At 45.0% G+C, this 14969-nt stretch overlaps 1 protein-coding gene and 1 pseudogene across 1 annotated transcript; one reads left to right on the top strand and one right to left on the bottom strand.

The window, feature by feature from the left end:
- Positions 1–4: 4 nt before the first annotated feature.
- Positions 5–14817, bottom strand: EAF1 (ELL associated factor 1). The gene is made up of 6 exons (XM_049766147.1): positions 14672–14817; positions 11890–11984; positions 9186–9322; positions 6100–6302; positions 4193–4432; positions 5–441 (listed from the first exon to the last, which is right to left on the bottom strand). The coding sequence occupies exons 1-6, from the start codon at positions 14772–14774 to the stop codon at positions 395–397; spliced, it is 825 nt and encodes a 274-aa protein (XP_049622104.1). The 5' UTR covers positions 14775–14817; the 3' UTR covers positions 5–394.
- LOC125998372 (uncharacterized) lies at positions 9559–9658 on the top strand (annotated as a pseudogene).
- Positions 14818–14969: the final 152 nt, after the last annotated feature.

Raw genomic sequence — 14969 nt, forward strand, 5'->3', positions numbered from 1 at the left:
GAATCTCTCCAAGACAGTGTTTCACTTCACTGCTGCAGACCAACTGCCCAACTGGTGGCTACTGAGGTTTGAAGCTGTATCATCACTGGCCTGGTGAGGGAAGGGCCTGAGTCCCTTAGGGCACTCTGGTTTTCATTAACAGTCTTAACCAAATAGAAATGCAGTTCTGTAAGTTCTTCTATAGCTCTACTTAAACTCGGAAACACGAGATTACATGAGAAAAATCACCCATCACCACCAAGTCGAAGGACTGGAATATGAGAGCTCCGGAGCCTCAAACTCCTATAGGTCACCAACCCACCACATTTTCCTCTTGACTATGGATTCCATGCTCAAGTAGCCCCGTCTTGCAGCGTATTTGTGAACCAATTGGCTGATTTCAAAAGATCTGGCTCTAGTCATCACTGTCACTGCCAGACTCACTCAACTGCAAGTCATTCCCTATAAAAAAGAAAACAGAATCAAATCAAAATGACACATTTAAAATGGCCACCGCCCTACATAAACATCCCTATCCCTGGAACCCCGGGAACTGAGGATTTCTTTTTAAACTTTATTTATTTGATTAACTGATTGATTGGCTTTGGGGCCACACCCAATAGTGCTCAGGGGTCACTCTGCTCTCAGAAACCGCCCTTGGCAGGCTGGGGGACCATATGGGATGCCGAGAAGGTTGGCTGCATGCAAGGCAAATGCCCTACTGCTGTGCTATCTCTGCAGCCCCAAGAAACTGAGGATCTTGGTTACCACTCTATAGCACAAACAGGTCAGTTTCATTAGGAAAACCTGCTTAGGTCACTGACAAAACTGGTACAGTCAACATTTCAAAAGAAATGTTATTTTTGTAAGTGTAAGACATAGCACCACTCCTTACAGGGATAGACTGGGGGACAAGTAGGTGAAACTGAATTTAAATGTACTAAGAGAGAAAAGACAAATAATGGATTCACTAGTGGAATGGCTTAACTGAAGGCTGCTTTTGTAAAAGCAGAAATAATAAATAGTAGGTAGGCTCCCCTTACAAAAGCAGCTGGGCACTGCTCACACCAATATGTTAACACTGCCTCTGGCATGCCACTGTCCAAGACACACCTCAAATCTCATCTGATGAGTTTCCTGTAAAATCTTCAATGTTTAGTGTGTGTCTGATTTAAGAACAGAGACTATAAGGTCATCTAAGACTAAAAGAAATTCAGGACATCCCTTCCATTAAATTACAAAAAAGCATCTTTTTAACTTCCAGAATGCAAGTATCTGTGCCAGGTCCTTTTAAATTTTGTTCTAAGGTCACAGGGGTCCTTGATATTCTATTGGGAGTGGGCAACTGAGACCTGTCTTCTCTAAGGACACACCACTGTGCAGTGCTAGATTTTCTTCACATGTTGCAACCTGAACAACTTTTGGCAACAGATGTGGATGTTAAGAATCTACTGGCTAAAAAAAAAAAAAAAAGAAAGAAAGAATCTACTGGCTTAAAACAAACACAAAAGAATTCAGTGGCTTTCTATTAAGTTAGACAATAAGAAAATTAGCAGGGGCTGGAGCAATAGCACAGAGGGTAGGGCATTTGCCTTCCACATGGCAGACCCAAGTTCAATTTCTGGCATCCCTTATCGTCCCCCAAACCTGCCAGGAGCGACCCCAGAGTACCACCAGATGTGGACTTTCCTACCCCTCAAAAAAGCAAAGCAAAGAAAAAGAACTACAATAAATAGATCTGTTTGAACTTGGACTAAACCAGTTCTGTGAAGAATTTTATAACTGGGTTTTTTAGCTCCAGTCACACTAACCTGTCACACATGAACATAATATCCTTACTTGGGAAGACATCCTGCTCAAAGTACTGAGGGAGAGTTACTGTTTCTATGGCCCATTACCTCTCCCAAGTCTAGAATAGAACCTTGGTCAGCCAAACGCAAAGCAAAAGCCCTACCTGCTGTACTATTGCTCTAGCCCGTAGTGTAGCACAGGGAAATGTACTGAAGAAAAATAAGTTATGTTATTACTACTTTGTATGTTTTTTTTTTTACTTTGAAGTGTAGCAAATATGTAATTTTTGCTGAGTTAAGAGATCACCTGACCCTTGTGTATTGACTGAGCACAAGGAAGAAATCAGTTATGGCCAAGGTGGCTGACTATTTTACCAGGGTGACACCAAATGTGAAATGTGAAATTTACTATTTCATGTCACTTGAAAGAAGCACTAAGCAGCTCCAGTTTGGGCCAGAAAGATAGTGCAATAGGTAAAGCACTTGCCTTACACACGGCTGACTAGAGTTCAATCCCCAGCAGCTCACTAGAAATGAGCCCGATAGCAGAGCCAGGAATAAGCACTGAGCACAGCCAGGTTTGACCCAAATCAAGAAAAAAAAAAATAGAACTTGTTATCTAGAATGTGGGAGACAGACTGGGAATAGCAGATCTTACACAGGTCATAACAGTGCTGAGCTGATTCAAGTTGTAAGAGTAGGACCAGGCAACTGTGAGCTCAGGGGTCAGTGGCACAGGTCTTTCAGCTCAAGAGCCTCAAGTGAATCCCTGATACTACCCTGTTGGCCAAGATCAACAGTAGGTGTGAGCATCACCACATCTGGCAGATCCAAACGTTGAGCCCTCTGGCCTGGGTGGCAGATTATTGCTGGGAATGCCCCACCCTCCGAAAAAAAAGGGCAAGGCTACAGGAGGGAACGCAATAGTACAGTGAGTAGGGTGCTTGCTGTGCATGTAGTCATTCAGATTTAATCTCTAGTATCTCAAATGGTCCCCAATTCCTGCAAGGAGTGATTCCTAAGTACAAAGTCTGAAGTAAATCCTGAGCACTGCTGGGGTAGGCAAAAAACAAAACACCCCAAAGAAACAACCAAAAAAGAGCAAGAGCTAATGTAGTGGCCTTCAATGGGTAATTCTGCCCCACCCCATTTTTCAATGTCATGAGACAATTTTGATAAAATTGAGAGAATGAAAATAAAATTTACTGGACTGAGTCAACTTATTTATTTTGGGACACACCCAGGAGTGATTAGGATTTACTTCCTGGCTCTAAGTTCAGGAACTACTCAGGAATTACATATGGGATGCCAGGAATCGAATCCAGGTTGATCATGTGCAAGGCAATGCCCTACCAACTATATAGCACTTTAGCCCGGGAGGTCGGCTTTTAACCATCTTGTGATGCACAGGACAGACCCCACAACCAAGATTCATCTGGTCCAGCTGTATCTAAGTTAAGAACCATCTCTGACCCATAGTAGATGATGAAGAACTAGGTTAGCTTCCCCATCACTATCTCCAGGCCTTCTAACCTCCTGAAAGAAAATCATGCCAGAGGAGAACATTTGGCAGGACTTCAAAAACAATTTGCCTTTTGGCTCCTCCTTACACCCGTGTTCACACCATCTGTATTGGAACACATCTACATTAAAACAGCTCTTCTTGGAGCTGGAGAGATAACACAGTGGTAGGGCGTTTGCCTTGCATGCAGCCGATTCACGACGGACAACGATGGTTCGAATCCTGGCATCCCATATGGTCCCCTGAGCCAGCCAGGAGTGATTTATGAGTGCAGAGCCAGGAGTAACCCAGGAGCACTGCTCGGGTGTGACCCAAAAATCAAACAAACAAACAAAAAAACAAAACAAAAAACCCCAGCTCTTTTGCCAAAGGTGAGGTGGACTCCAAATATAGCCTAAAAGGCTGCCAGTCTATGGGTTGCAAGATACTACAGTGGAGACACTGGGTTTCTGAGAACATAAGGAAACTTAGAGGCAGGAGACAAGTCTGGTGGCAGGCAGAGGCCCTCAAACCTGGCATAAACAAGCCGAGAAAGCCTTACTGGGCACACTTCAGCACTTTTTCCAGTTTCTTAAAACCCTAAATTGGGCCAAGTGAGGCAGAAAAAGGAAGAAGCGATTTTTAGCTTTATGCTTCTTTTTTCCCCACTACTGGATAATTTACAGCTTTATGGCTCTGGTTTGGGGGGCCACACCCAGCAGTGCACAGGGGTTACTCCTGCTGGTGAGTGCAGGAGCACATGGTGCCAGGAATGAAACTCAGGCAGGTCTCTAGCATGAAAAGCATGCAGACGTGTGCACTCTAGCCACCCGTGCTGAAGTGCTATCTTCTCTCTCCAGCCTTCCAACTCATCTCTGCCTTTTTTAGGCCGGAGCTATTTTTGAATTTCTACCATACTCACGGAGGGTGTTCATGAGCTGGTTGCTTCCTTGAGTACGATCGGTCCCGTTGGCAACATCTAGCCTGCTGCCATAGGGCTGCTGGTGCGAGGGCTGTGGCGGAGAGGCGGAGGTGTTGTCCTCACCGCCACTGCTGGAGCTGTCGTCATCATCGTCACTTCCTGAGGAGCTCTCCGAATCCGAGGAGCTGCTCCCACTGCTGCTGCTCATCTGCTCGATGATGTCGACCTCAGCCCTCAGCTCTGGAAGGAAATGACACGCGGGATGAGCACAACAGCCCAATCTCCTGGCGGTGTTCAGGAGAAAGCACAGCACAATCCAACAGCAAGGAAGGAATCATTTCGCTAAAATCCTACTTCTCAGGCCCCACACAACCACTTCTCATGACAATCCCATCTTCAAAGAAAGAAGGCTTCTGAAACTTGACCTCCGGAACCAGAAAGCAAACTGGTTCTGGCTAAGGGAGAATGGTTATTCTGTTGGGAGTGAGTTGTCTCTTTTGGCTTTATTCACTTGAATTACAAGATTTAACTCTAGATAAGAAGCAGCAATACTAAAGAGTTGTAAAGCATTTGATGAGGAGCTGGAAGGATAAGTAGATTGTTTTAGATGTGCCACTAAGCAGAAGAGAGAAGTCAAAGTATATTCTCTGACATTCTGGAATAAAGGCCAGCGCAGCAGTATCTTTGTCCTCTCCAGCTCTTCCATCCCATATTATGAGACTTAGACGAGAAAAAGTAATGGGGAAAGTGTGTGTGTGCGCGCGCACGCGCATGTGTGTGTGTGTGTGTACTGAAAACATTGACAATACATCAATTACAGACTCTATAAAGCAAGATGTGGGGCTGGAGTGGTAGTACAGCAGGTAGGGTGTTTGCCTTGCACATGGCAGACCTGGGTTTGATCCCCAGCATCCCATATGGTTCTCAGTGTCTTGCCACAGTGATTTCTGAGCTCAGAGATAGGAATAATCCCTAATCCTGCTGGGTGGGTGTGGCCAAAATCAAAATCAAAACAAAAACATTAAAGCAAGCTGCCAAACTTTCCTACTCAAACATAGAATAGGGACTTAAACCTAATAATTCTTTCAAACATAACTGACAACAACGAACAACTCATAGGCTAATTTCTCAAGAGTACCCAATATCTACAAATAAAAAAAAAAATCAAGAGACTTAACTGAAAACTGACTAGAGTGATCTTAGAGGCACTTCTACAAGATGCTTCCTAAGGACAACTCATCGGCATTTTGATATTTACAGACTTTACAAAGAACAGGATGTCCTCATCCAGTAAAACACTAACATGGGCACAACTGGTTTTCTTCCCCACACCCCATTTTTTAAAATTAATATCTTTATTTAAACACCTTGATTACAAACATGATTGTGGTTGGGTTTCAGTCATGTAAAGAACACGCCCCTTCACCAGTGCAACATTCCCATCACCAATGTCCCAAATCTCCCTCCTCCCCACCCCACCCCCACCTGTGCTCTAGACAGGCTTTCTACTTACCTCATTCACCTGGTTATGATAATTCTCGATGTAGTTATTTCTCTAACTGCACCCAAACCCCATTTTTACTTTTTTTCCCTCCACACCCATTTTTGATTCAAACATAAGATTCAGAAGTGCATGCAAATATGTAGAAATGGAAACATTTTTCCCCAGAGCCTAAAAACATGCTACATGGACTTGTTAGACAGCAGTCGGGAGCCATTATCTAAATGCAAAACAGTTGCAGAGACAGAGGCAACTCAAGTCACTTTTCCTCATCCACTGAGATAAATGGCAGCACCCGCCCTCCTGATCTGGAAGGTAGCTGATAGGGCAATATGGCACCGGATGATTTCCACAAACATGGTTCCCATCCATCCAGGCTCGCAAGGCTCCTAGGAATGTGCTTTACCTCGTTTGATGTCATCCAGCTGAGGCTCAGGTGAGGGGTTGTCTTTCAAGGGAGAAGTTTTGGATCCAGCTGGAGGCTTCGTTGGGGCTCTGAAGGGCATCGGTGGTGGCGGTGGTGGAGGTGGCTGTGGTGGCTGTGAGGGCTGTGGGGGACGTGTGGGCTGCTGTTCCATCCGGGCTTGGATTTTACTGCTACCCTCAGCTCTGAAATGAGAATTAGACTATAAATGGGTGGGAAGGGAGGGAGGGAGAAGGTGAAGGTGCGAGAGAGGGAGAGGGAGGAGAAATTCTTGAATTTTTCCAGGTGGCTACTCAGAAAACCAGCTCTTACGTTTCAAAAATACTGGCGAATTTACATTTTTTATTATAATAATATGATTGTTCACTCAACTGACTGCATCCTGATTCTACACTATGTACCAGAGACAGAAGAAAATGGATCTGTCCTCAGAGAACTTCCCAGCAAACAGTGGACTCAGCACATGGATATGGAGAAGCAAACTGGAAGAGGAAAATCGTCTTCTGCCTGAAGACAAGACTACTCGACAAATACACGACAGGAAGCTATGATCCTACATGTGTTTAAAATAAAACCAGCTCTTCAATTTACTGGCCAGTTTGTACATTTTCCCGTGACTTTCCATTTTTTTTGTCATGTACAAGTTAGCTCCTACTGCTAGATAAGCAATGAAAATGTACCAAAACAGAAAATGCCATTTCAACATGTCCTGGCTGGTAAAGGGACCAGCCAGCCAGCATATTTCAAATTTTAACCTGGTGATTTAATGAAACTATGGGTTCTGACTAAAGAGATCTGGAAGCTACATTTTTTTGTTTTGTTTTGTTTTTTTGGGCCACACCCGGTAACGCTCAGGGGTTACTCCTGGCTATGTGCTCAGAAGTTGCTCCTGGCTTGGGGGACCATATGGGACACCGGGGGATCGAACCGAGGTCCGTCCAAGGCTAGCGCAGGCAAGGCAGGCACCTTACCTTTTGGAAGCTACACTTTTTATAAGCATCAGAGAGATAGCATTACTAGTCCCTAGAAGAACACTGAGGCAACAGCACTGGTGGAGCAGCAGGTATAGGAGAGGTGCTCAGAAATAAGCCTGGAGAATCCACAGACCTTTTTCAGGGCTGGGGCATCCCGTGTATTGAGTACACATGCCAACCAGGTGCCAGTGAGTCAAAATTAGGAGCAATGTCTGAAAAGAATGACTACTATCAATACCTTAGCAAAGAACAAGGAAAAAAAAGAGATCTGGAAGAATGTGTTGAGCTCAGAGCTGCAGTGACTCTCTACTATTTTCATGGCTGCAAAATGGATCAAATAAACAAAATAGGTCTCACCCTGAAAATTCAAGGAGCTGCCAACTATTTTTTTTATTGTGCTTTGCATGTCTGAGACAGAATATTTAACTTCTCCCTAAACTAGCCTGTGCTCGGCACTAAAGAGAGGCAGGGGCCAGGGTGTGGTTAAGCCATCGAGCACTTGATGTGTTCACATTGAGTGGACACCCCAAAGTACCACATCCTCATAATACAGTGCTGGGGGCCGGAGAGATAGTACGGAGGTAGGGCGTTTGCCTTGCATGCAGAAGGATGGTGGTTTGAATCCTAGCATCCCATATGGCCCCCCCGAGCCTGCCAGGAGTGACTTCTGAGCATAGAGCCAGGAGTAACCCCTGAGCACTGCCGGGTGTGACCCAAAATACAATAAATAAATAAATAAATAAATAAAATAAAATACAGTGCTGGGTTAAGAATGGAGTGGATGGAAAGCAACTCTGCAGACACCAGCACAGGTGATGAATTTAGATAAAGTGCAATTCTCAGTCTTTTCATCCATTTTGGCTTAAAAGACTTTTAAACTTTAATTTGAATGGGAGGGCACATCCTGTGGCATTCAGGAATGACTTGTGGCCATGCTCCTGTGGTGTTAGGGATTAGAACCAGGTGATGACTACTTCAACAGCAAGCAAGGCAAGTGCCTCCCATCCTGTACTATCTCTGGTCCATATTTTGACTTTTAAAAAGCTAGGGGCTAGTGACAGTACAACAGGTAGGGCATTAGTCTTGCACAATGCCATCCCAGTTCAATCCCTGGCATCCATATGGCCCCCTGAGCACCTCCAGGAGTAATTCCTGAGTGCAGAGCCAGGAGTGAGCCCTGAGCTGAGTGTGGCCTCAAAACAAAACAAAACCATTTTAAAAAAAATTAAAAAGGCAACCACTTCCCCTAGGATAGCATCTTCAGAAGAGACAATTTGTGAAGATTAGATAACACACATAGACATCTTAGCCAAGAGCCTGGCACAGAATATATGGCAGTTCTTTTTCTTTTTCTGAATTAGTAAAGAAAATGTAGACACAAATAAATGCTGTGCTCTAACACTATAAAATTTAATTACAACTTTGCAATAATTGCTATATCACAACATAACATATAAAGTTGCTTGGTTACTTCTTTTTATGAGGGGGCACACCCAGTGGTACTCACAGGAGCTTTCTCCTGGCAAGTTGGGGAGATCATATGGGATGCTGGGAGCTGAACTTGGGTAACCATCATGCAAAGCAAACACACACCTACTGTACTATTATTCCAGCCCCCATGCTTGGTTACTTTTATTTGTAAAATGATTTTTACTTTTCAAAATAAAATCTGACCTCCCATAAGATGCCTGCTGAATAAAATATTCAGGAGAACTCCAAAATCAGGCAAAGCTTTAATTTGTCAAATGTATATTGTAAAAAAAAATAATATTTTCATTATTCTTTCCCTCGTCACATTCCCATATCCCCGTTCTCATTATTCTTTCTTAACTCCATTCATTCAAGTATTTCAGGTGGTACTGTATTAGTAATTGTGAGATTAATAAAACTGATTTATAAAACACATCTTTTCTCCAACAAGTTCTACACTTCATGATTTCTTTCCATTCTATTTGGGAGAAATACAGGGGTCTGCCTGGGAGATTGGCTATCACGTGGATGAAAATCTGAGTCCTCCAGATGCTTAAGTCCTCATGAGAGTGAAGAGGTGATACAAAGGCAGGGGCTTTGAAGACTTGAATCTGGGTCACGTACCGTGTTTTCTTGACCTGAATGCTGCTACTGAGTTTTTCCAGCACATATTCCCCAGTGTCATGGTTGATGATAAGTACACAGTCTTTTTGATAAGGCCTTTTGTTCCCTTTGAATACAGTCATTGGTGGTGTGGATCCCTACATGTCACCAAGAAAAGCAAGTTAAACAGATTGGTAATGAATAGCTAAACTTATTCTATAGACACTTAAGAGGAATGGAATGAACTAACTCGCATTTAACCCTCTGGCTTCCTGGGTAAAAATAAAACAGAAACAATATAGCAAGCATGAGTGAGCTTGTAATTAGTTCTAGGTAATCTAGAAAGGTAATTTATTCATTTTCCTGGACATAAGCAAATCTTAAATAATGGTACTTGCTTCGGCAGCATATATACTAAAATTGAAACAATGCAGAGATTAGCATGGCTCCTGCATAAGGATGACATGCAAATTTGTGAAGTATTCCCTATTTTAAATGCACATTAGTGAAGGCTGTCACTGTGTGACTATAACCTAATCATGAACAACTTTATCTGTAAAAAAAACAAAAAACAAAAAACAAAATAAAACTGTCTTATGAACAACCTTGTAACCAACCAGGTGTTTAAATTAAAAAAAAAAAAAAAAAAAAGGTAACGTATGGGCCACAGAATGGTCTAGCAGGAGTCCTCAAACTTTTTAAACAGGGGGCCAGTTCACTGTCCCTCAGACCATTGGAGGGTCTGACTATAGTAAAAACAAAACTTATGAACAAATTCTTATGCACACTGCATATATCTTATTTTGCAATGAAGAAACAAAACAGATACAAACATAATATGTGGCACGCGGGCCACAGTTTGAGGAGCACTGGTCTAGGGTATATGTTTTACATATAGGAGTCCCAGGTTAATCTCTGGCACACCATGGCCCTCCAAGCACTGCTATAAACAACTCCTGAACCAAGAGTGAACCTTAGCCCAAAAATAATAATGGTGGGGCCAGAGAGATAGCACAGCAGCAGGCATTTGCCTTGCATGCAGAAGGACGGTGGTTTGAATACTGGAATCCTGTATGGTCCCCCGAGTCTACCAGGGGCAATTTCTGAGCATAGAGCCAGAAGTAACCCCTGAGTGCTGACAGGTGTGACCCAAAAACAAAACAAAACAAAATAGTAATGTGACACAGGAATAAGGAAAGGAAATTATTTGCTGCTCACATTACCCTGCATATAGCTCTCACTATGAAAGGCAAAACAGGTGAATGATGTGTAACTTCCTCATGTCACGTAACTGGCTGAGCATCTCCAAGGGCCGGTATATTCAGAACAGCTCAGAGTAAGGACACCAGGCTACTCCTCTGCTTTGGTTCTGAGGTCAAAAAATAAAATCTTAAAACCAGACATCTGGCCCTCCAGCTTTGTGGATCCTCGGCCTTAGTGCTCACAGCAGGAGGCAGCTGGCCTGCCTTCCCATCCACAGGCTCTAGTTTACAGGCATATACAAGCTTCCGCCATCAATATCCCGCCCTTCCCTCTCTTCCAATTACTCAACTCTTCACAATCTGCTCGAAGGTCACTTCCTTAGGCAAGCCTTCCCTGATTTTCTACAAAAAGTGTAAGTTTTCTTATGTTTGTTTACAGATGATGTTCCCCAAAGGCAAGAAATGTGCCTACTTAATTTTAAGGCGGTCTTCTCTGCCTAGTGATGTGCACACTGGGGACTCCATATTTATAAATATAAGTTTTACACAGAATTCAAAACAGCTTGTTCCCTGACTCCTCATCCAGAGAGCAAAATTTAAAGAGTTGGAAGGGACCTTAGGGATTTATTTAACCCATTTATATTATACCGGGAAAATTAAGGTCCAAAGGGAGATGATGTAACCTGCTAAAGGCAGTTAAAGAAACAAACAGCCAGTTTGGACTACAGACAAGTAAATTTTCCTCTGCACAGCATTCCTGAGTTGGCCTGTACAGAACCCCATCTACGGTGCTGAGCAGACCATTCCATCTGGGGGAAACCAAGAACTTGGACGTCCTAGGATAGGGCTACGACGGGCAATGCCAGGTTCATTAAAGAGCCTGACCCTCAGGTTTTGTGATCAGAGTGCAATCTTGAGTAAGACTTCACAAAGCTTTGCAAGGGATTGCAACTCAGCTTTCCATGGGTGCCTTCTAGCCTTCAGATAGCCCAATGCTCCGAACCTCCACACCCCAGGTGGAATTATATGCCTGTTCTTCACTCCTTTCCTAACAACTGAAAAGCCATCACCTTCAGTTGATCCTGCACACAGTAACTTCTGGCCTGGGAACTCAACTTTCTGAAGGCTGCTGTAAACATGCAAAGGCTCTGAGGCCTCCTCTCTTCCAAGTCACTTTGGGGAACTCTTCAGAATTCCTATGGGGAGCTCCTAACTCATGGGGGGGCAGGGCTAAAGCTGAGCTAACACCTTGTTTACAAGGTAGCACAGGGAAGAGGAGTTTATACCCTCTATGGTTAAGCCAGTCATTCAGAATATAGACACTTTGGGGGGAAGGTCCACACCTGGTGATGTTGAGGGGTTACTTCTGGCAGGTTCGGGATGCTGAGGATGGAGGCAAGGCAAATGCCCTACCAGCTGCTATCTCTCTAGCCCCAGAATTTAGACATTCAGATGGCAACATACTCTAAGGATTCCCTGTGAATTAACACTACCAAAAAAATGCAACGAAGGCATAAACTTACAGGGATATGTGGCAGTGTGATTGTGACTTCATCTCCTTTGCCAACCTGAAGCTCTCCTTCGCAGGAAGTGTCAATAGATGCTGGCTTAAAGTCATCTAAGGAAAGAAAAAAAGCATTTATCCACCTTACACTAAAGGCTTCCTAGGCATTCGCTTTTAGGAACTAAGCAAACAGTTGCATTAATCAATAAGCAAAAAATTAAATAAAAAAATTAAATGTGGGGCCGAAGAGATAGCATGGAGGTAAGGCGTTTGCCTTGCATGCAGAAAGTCGATGGTTCAAATCCTGGCATCCCATAGGGTCCCACAAGCCTGCCAGGAACGATTTCTGAACATAGAGCCAGGAGGAACTCCTGAGCGCTGCCAGGTGTGACCCAAAAACTAAAAGAAAATATAAAAAATTAAATGTGGGGCTGGAGTGATAGCACAGGAGGTAGGGTGTTTGCTTTGCAAAGCAGCTGATCAGGTTTTGATCCCTGGCATCCCATATGCTCCCCCTAAGCAGGCCAGGAGTAATCTATGAGCACAGAGCCAGGAGTAACCACTGAGTGTTGCCAGGAGTGGCCCAAAAACCAAAACGACAATGTCACTGTGAGGAGATGAGAATATAGCTCAAAAAAGATTCACACTTCTCATGTGTAGAATGCTGGCACAGAAAATCACACACACACACACACACACACACACACACACACACACACACACACACACACACACACACACACATGAAATTTAGCCCCCACTCCCTGTCCCCCAAAGCTTCACATATACAAAACAACAGTATAATGAATACACACACACACACACACACACACACACACACACACACACACACACACACACACACACACGAAATTTAGCCCCCGCTCCCTGTCCCCCAAAGCTTCACATATAGAAAACAACAGTATAATGAGCCCCTGGGTACTATTACCCAATAGTGGTGTCACCCAGGGACAATCTTGCTTCATCTCTACCTCCACATATTTTTCCTCCCTCCCCAGCTCATTTTTAAAATGACTTTCTTGATTTTTCTTGGGCCACACCTGGTGGTGCTCAAGGCTTACTCCTGATTTTTCACTCAAGGATTGCTCCTAGCTGGCCCAGGAGACTATAATAGGATACAGGGGATCAAACCCAGATGGGCAGCAAACAAGGCAAGCACACTATCAGTTCTACTATCCCTTCGGCCCCACCCAGCTGTTTAGACCAAAAGGGATGCCAGAGTGAGTTCCAATGCGGGTAGATAGGGTAAAAGGCAAATGCCCTCCCCCACTGTGCTATCACAACTGCCCCAGCTGTGTTATTTTAAAAGGAGAAAAAAAATGAGTTGTGTGTGTCTGTTTTCACCTTCGTGCCCTTATTTTGTTAAGCAAAAACATTATCTACCCTTAAATGGCAGATGGTAACCCATGTCTTTTTATGCCCTAGTGCTTCACATGAGTTGTTAGGGAGGATCAAAGCATTTCATAGAGCCCATTAAAAAAACACTGTGATTGTAAAACCCTGTAAGGAATAAGGAAGGCCACCGTGACATATAAGCAGGAACTCTGCAATTTGAAACGAGCTATTGTACTTCCAAAGCTTTAACAAAAAAGATCTCCCTGAACGGGGGTGGGGGGTGGTGGGGGGGAGGCATTCACAGATGATGGCTGGAGAGTTATTATCTCTGCCAAAGCAATACTTCTCCAATTCCAACTGCAGTTAGGCTGGGCGTGTTCAGCGGCCACCTCCCTCCACCTTATCCTGCTTCAGATGGCCCTTAAGTGTAGGGTCTTCTTCCAAATGCCTTCCACCCCATTACAACATCCCTTCCATGCAAAGGCCACTTCTCTGCCACACACACCCCCCCCCCTCCCCAAGAATCTTCTCTCCAGAGAGCCAGATCGACAGGCTGTCAATAGCAATGGTAGTGAGAAAAAAGTAATGACAGGCAAGTGACTACGCCAGGATGGCTCTTCATTATGGAGCACACCCTCTGGCAGTGCAGTTGAGTCACAATATTAGCGCCTCGGACATAAACAAGTCATAACCAGCACTGGCTCTCCCCTGTGAATCATAGGGAAGGGCAGCTAGACTGCTGACCCCCCACATCTTTCCCTGGGACCGCCCCCCCCAGGAGTCTGTAAATCAACCCCAGAGCCCAGACAGTCCATGCAGAACCATCATTCGGACAGTCCTTATGCTTCTATCCTTTTTGCAACTAGTACTCATGGGTGAAGCTCATTGCCAGGCCCCCCAAAAAATTCTTGACTTCATGCTATTCTAGGAATAGCATGGAATGGGCTTGGGGGGAGCAAACCATAGAGGAGCCCCTCTTCCAAGGTGGAAGGGGCCTTGTGGGGTGGTTGGCAGGAGAATAATTAGGAGGGGTGTTTCAGCTTTTGGTAAAGAAAAGAACTGGGGTACAGGTGAGCACAAGCAAGGAGGGCTGGGAGAAGAAAATAGAGAGGGCCCAGTAGTTTTGCAAAGAAGCATCTGGGACCAGGAGGCAGGAGAACAGTGTTTCTGTGTGTGTGTGGTGGGGGGAAGATGAGGCATTGGGGTGCAATGGGGGTGGGTGGGAATGTTGGGGTGAAAAATCTAAATCCCTGAGAGGTTGAGGTGCAGGTGAGGCTGGTTGGGGTGAAAAAAAAATCTAAATTTCGGAGAGGGTGCAGGTGAGGCTGGCAGAAGTTGGGGGGGCCTCCCCAACTCTTTGCAGGGCCAGTGGAAGAGGGGTGGGAGCTGTGATGAGCAGAGGCGCAGCAGCAGCCCCGAGGGGACACGAGGACGCACGCACTCACAGCGAATGGTGTGGAACGAGGTCCGGGGCCGCTTCTCGAAGCTCTCCCCGAGTCGCAGGCAATGCTCCTCGCGGTCCAGCAGCGGGTTCGCCGTCCCGTTCATGGCGTCCGGGAGAACCAGGCGCCCATGCAGAGGTGCCCAGCCGGCGCCCAGCCGGGACCGGAAGTCAGACCACTCCGCGGCGACTGGGTGCGGGGAAGCCGGGCGGAAGTGACGTAAGGGACATCCGCCACAACGGGCGGGACTTCCGCAAGTATGGCCGCCGCCACCGCCCTGATGAGCCAACTTCCGGCTTCT

The sequence above is a fragment of the Suncus etruscus genome, chromosome 20 (assembly GCF_024139225.1).
Source record: "Suncus etruscus isolate mSunEtr1 chromosome 20, mSunEtr1.pri.cur, whole genome shotgun sequence".
NCBI lineage: Eukaryota > Metazoa > Chordata > Mammalia > Eulipotyphla > Soricidae > Suncus > Suncus etruscus.

What these genes read in the sequence shown, in the direction of transcription:
- EAF1 (XM_049766147.1), bottom strand. Translation starts at nt 14,774, where the DNA reads ATGAACGGGACGGCGAACCCGCTGCTGGACCGCGAGGAGCATTGCCTG. An exon ending in TCACACTGCCACATATCCCT is followed by an intron (nt 9,323 to 11,889) that starts GTAAGTTTATGC and finishes GGTGACATGTAG; the next exon opens with GGATCCACACCACCAATGAC. An exon ending in ATTCAGGTCAAGAAAACACG is followed by an intron (nt 6,303 to 9,185) that starts GTACGTGACCCA and finishes TTCTCATTTCAG; the next exon opens with AGCTGAGGGTAGCAGTAAAA.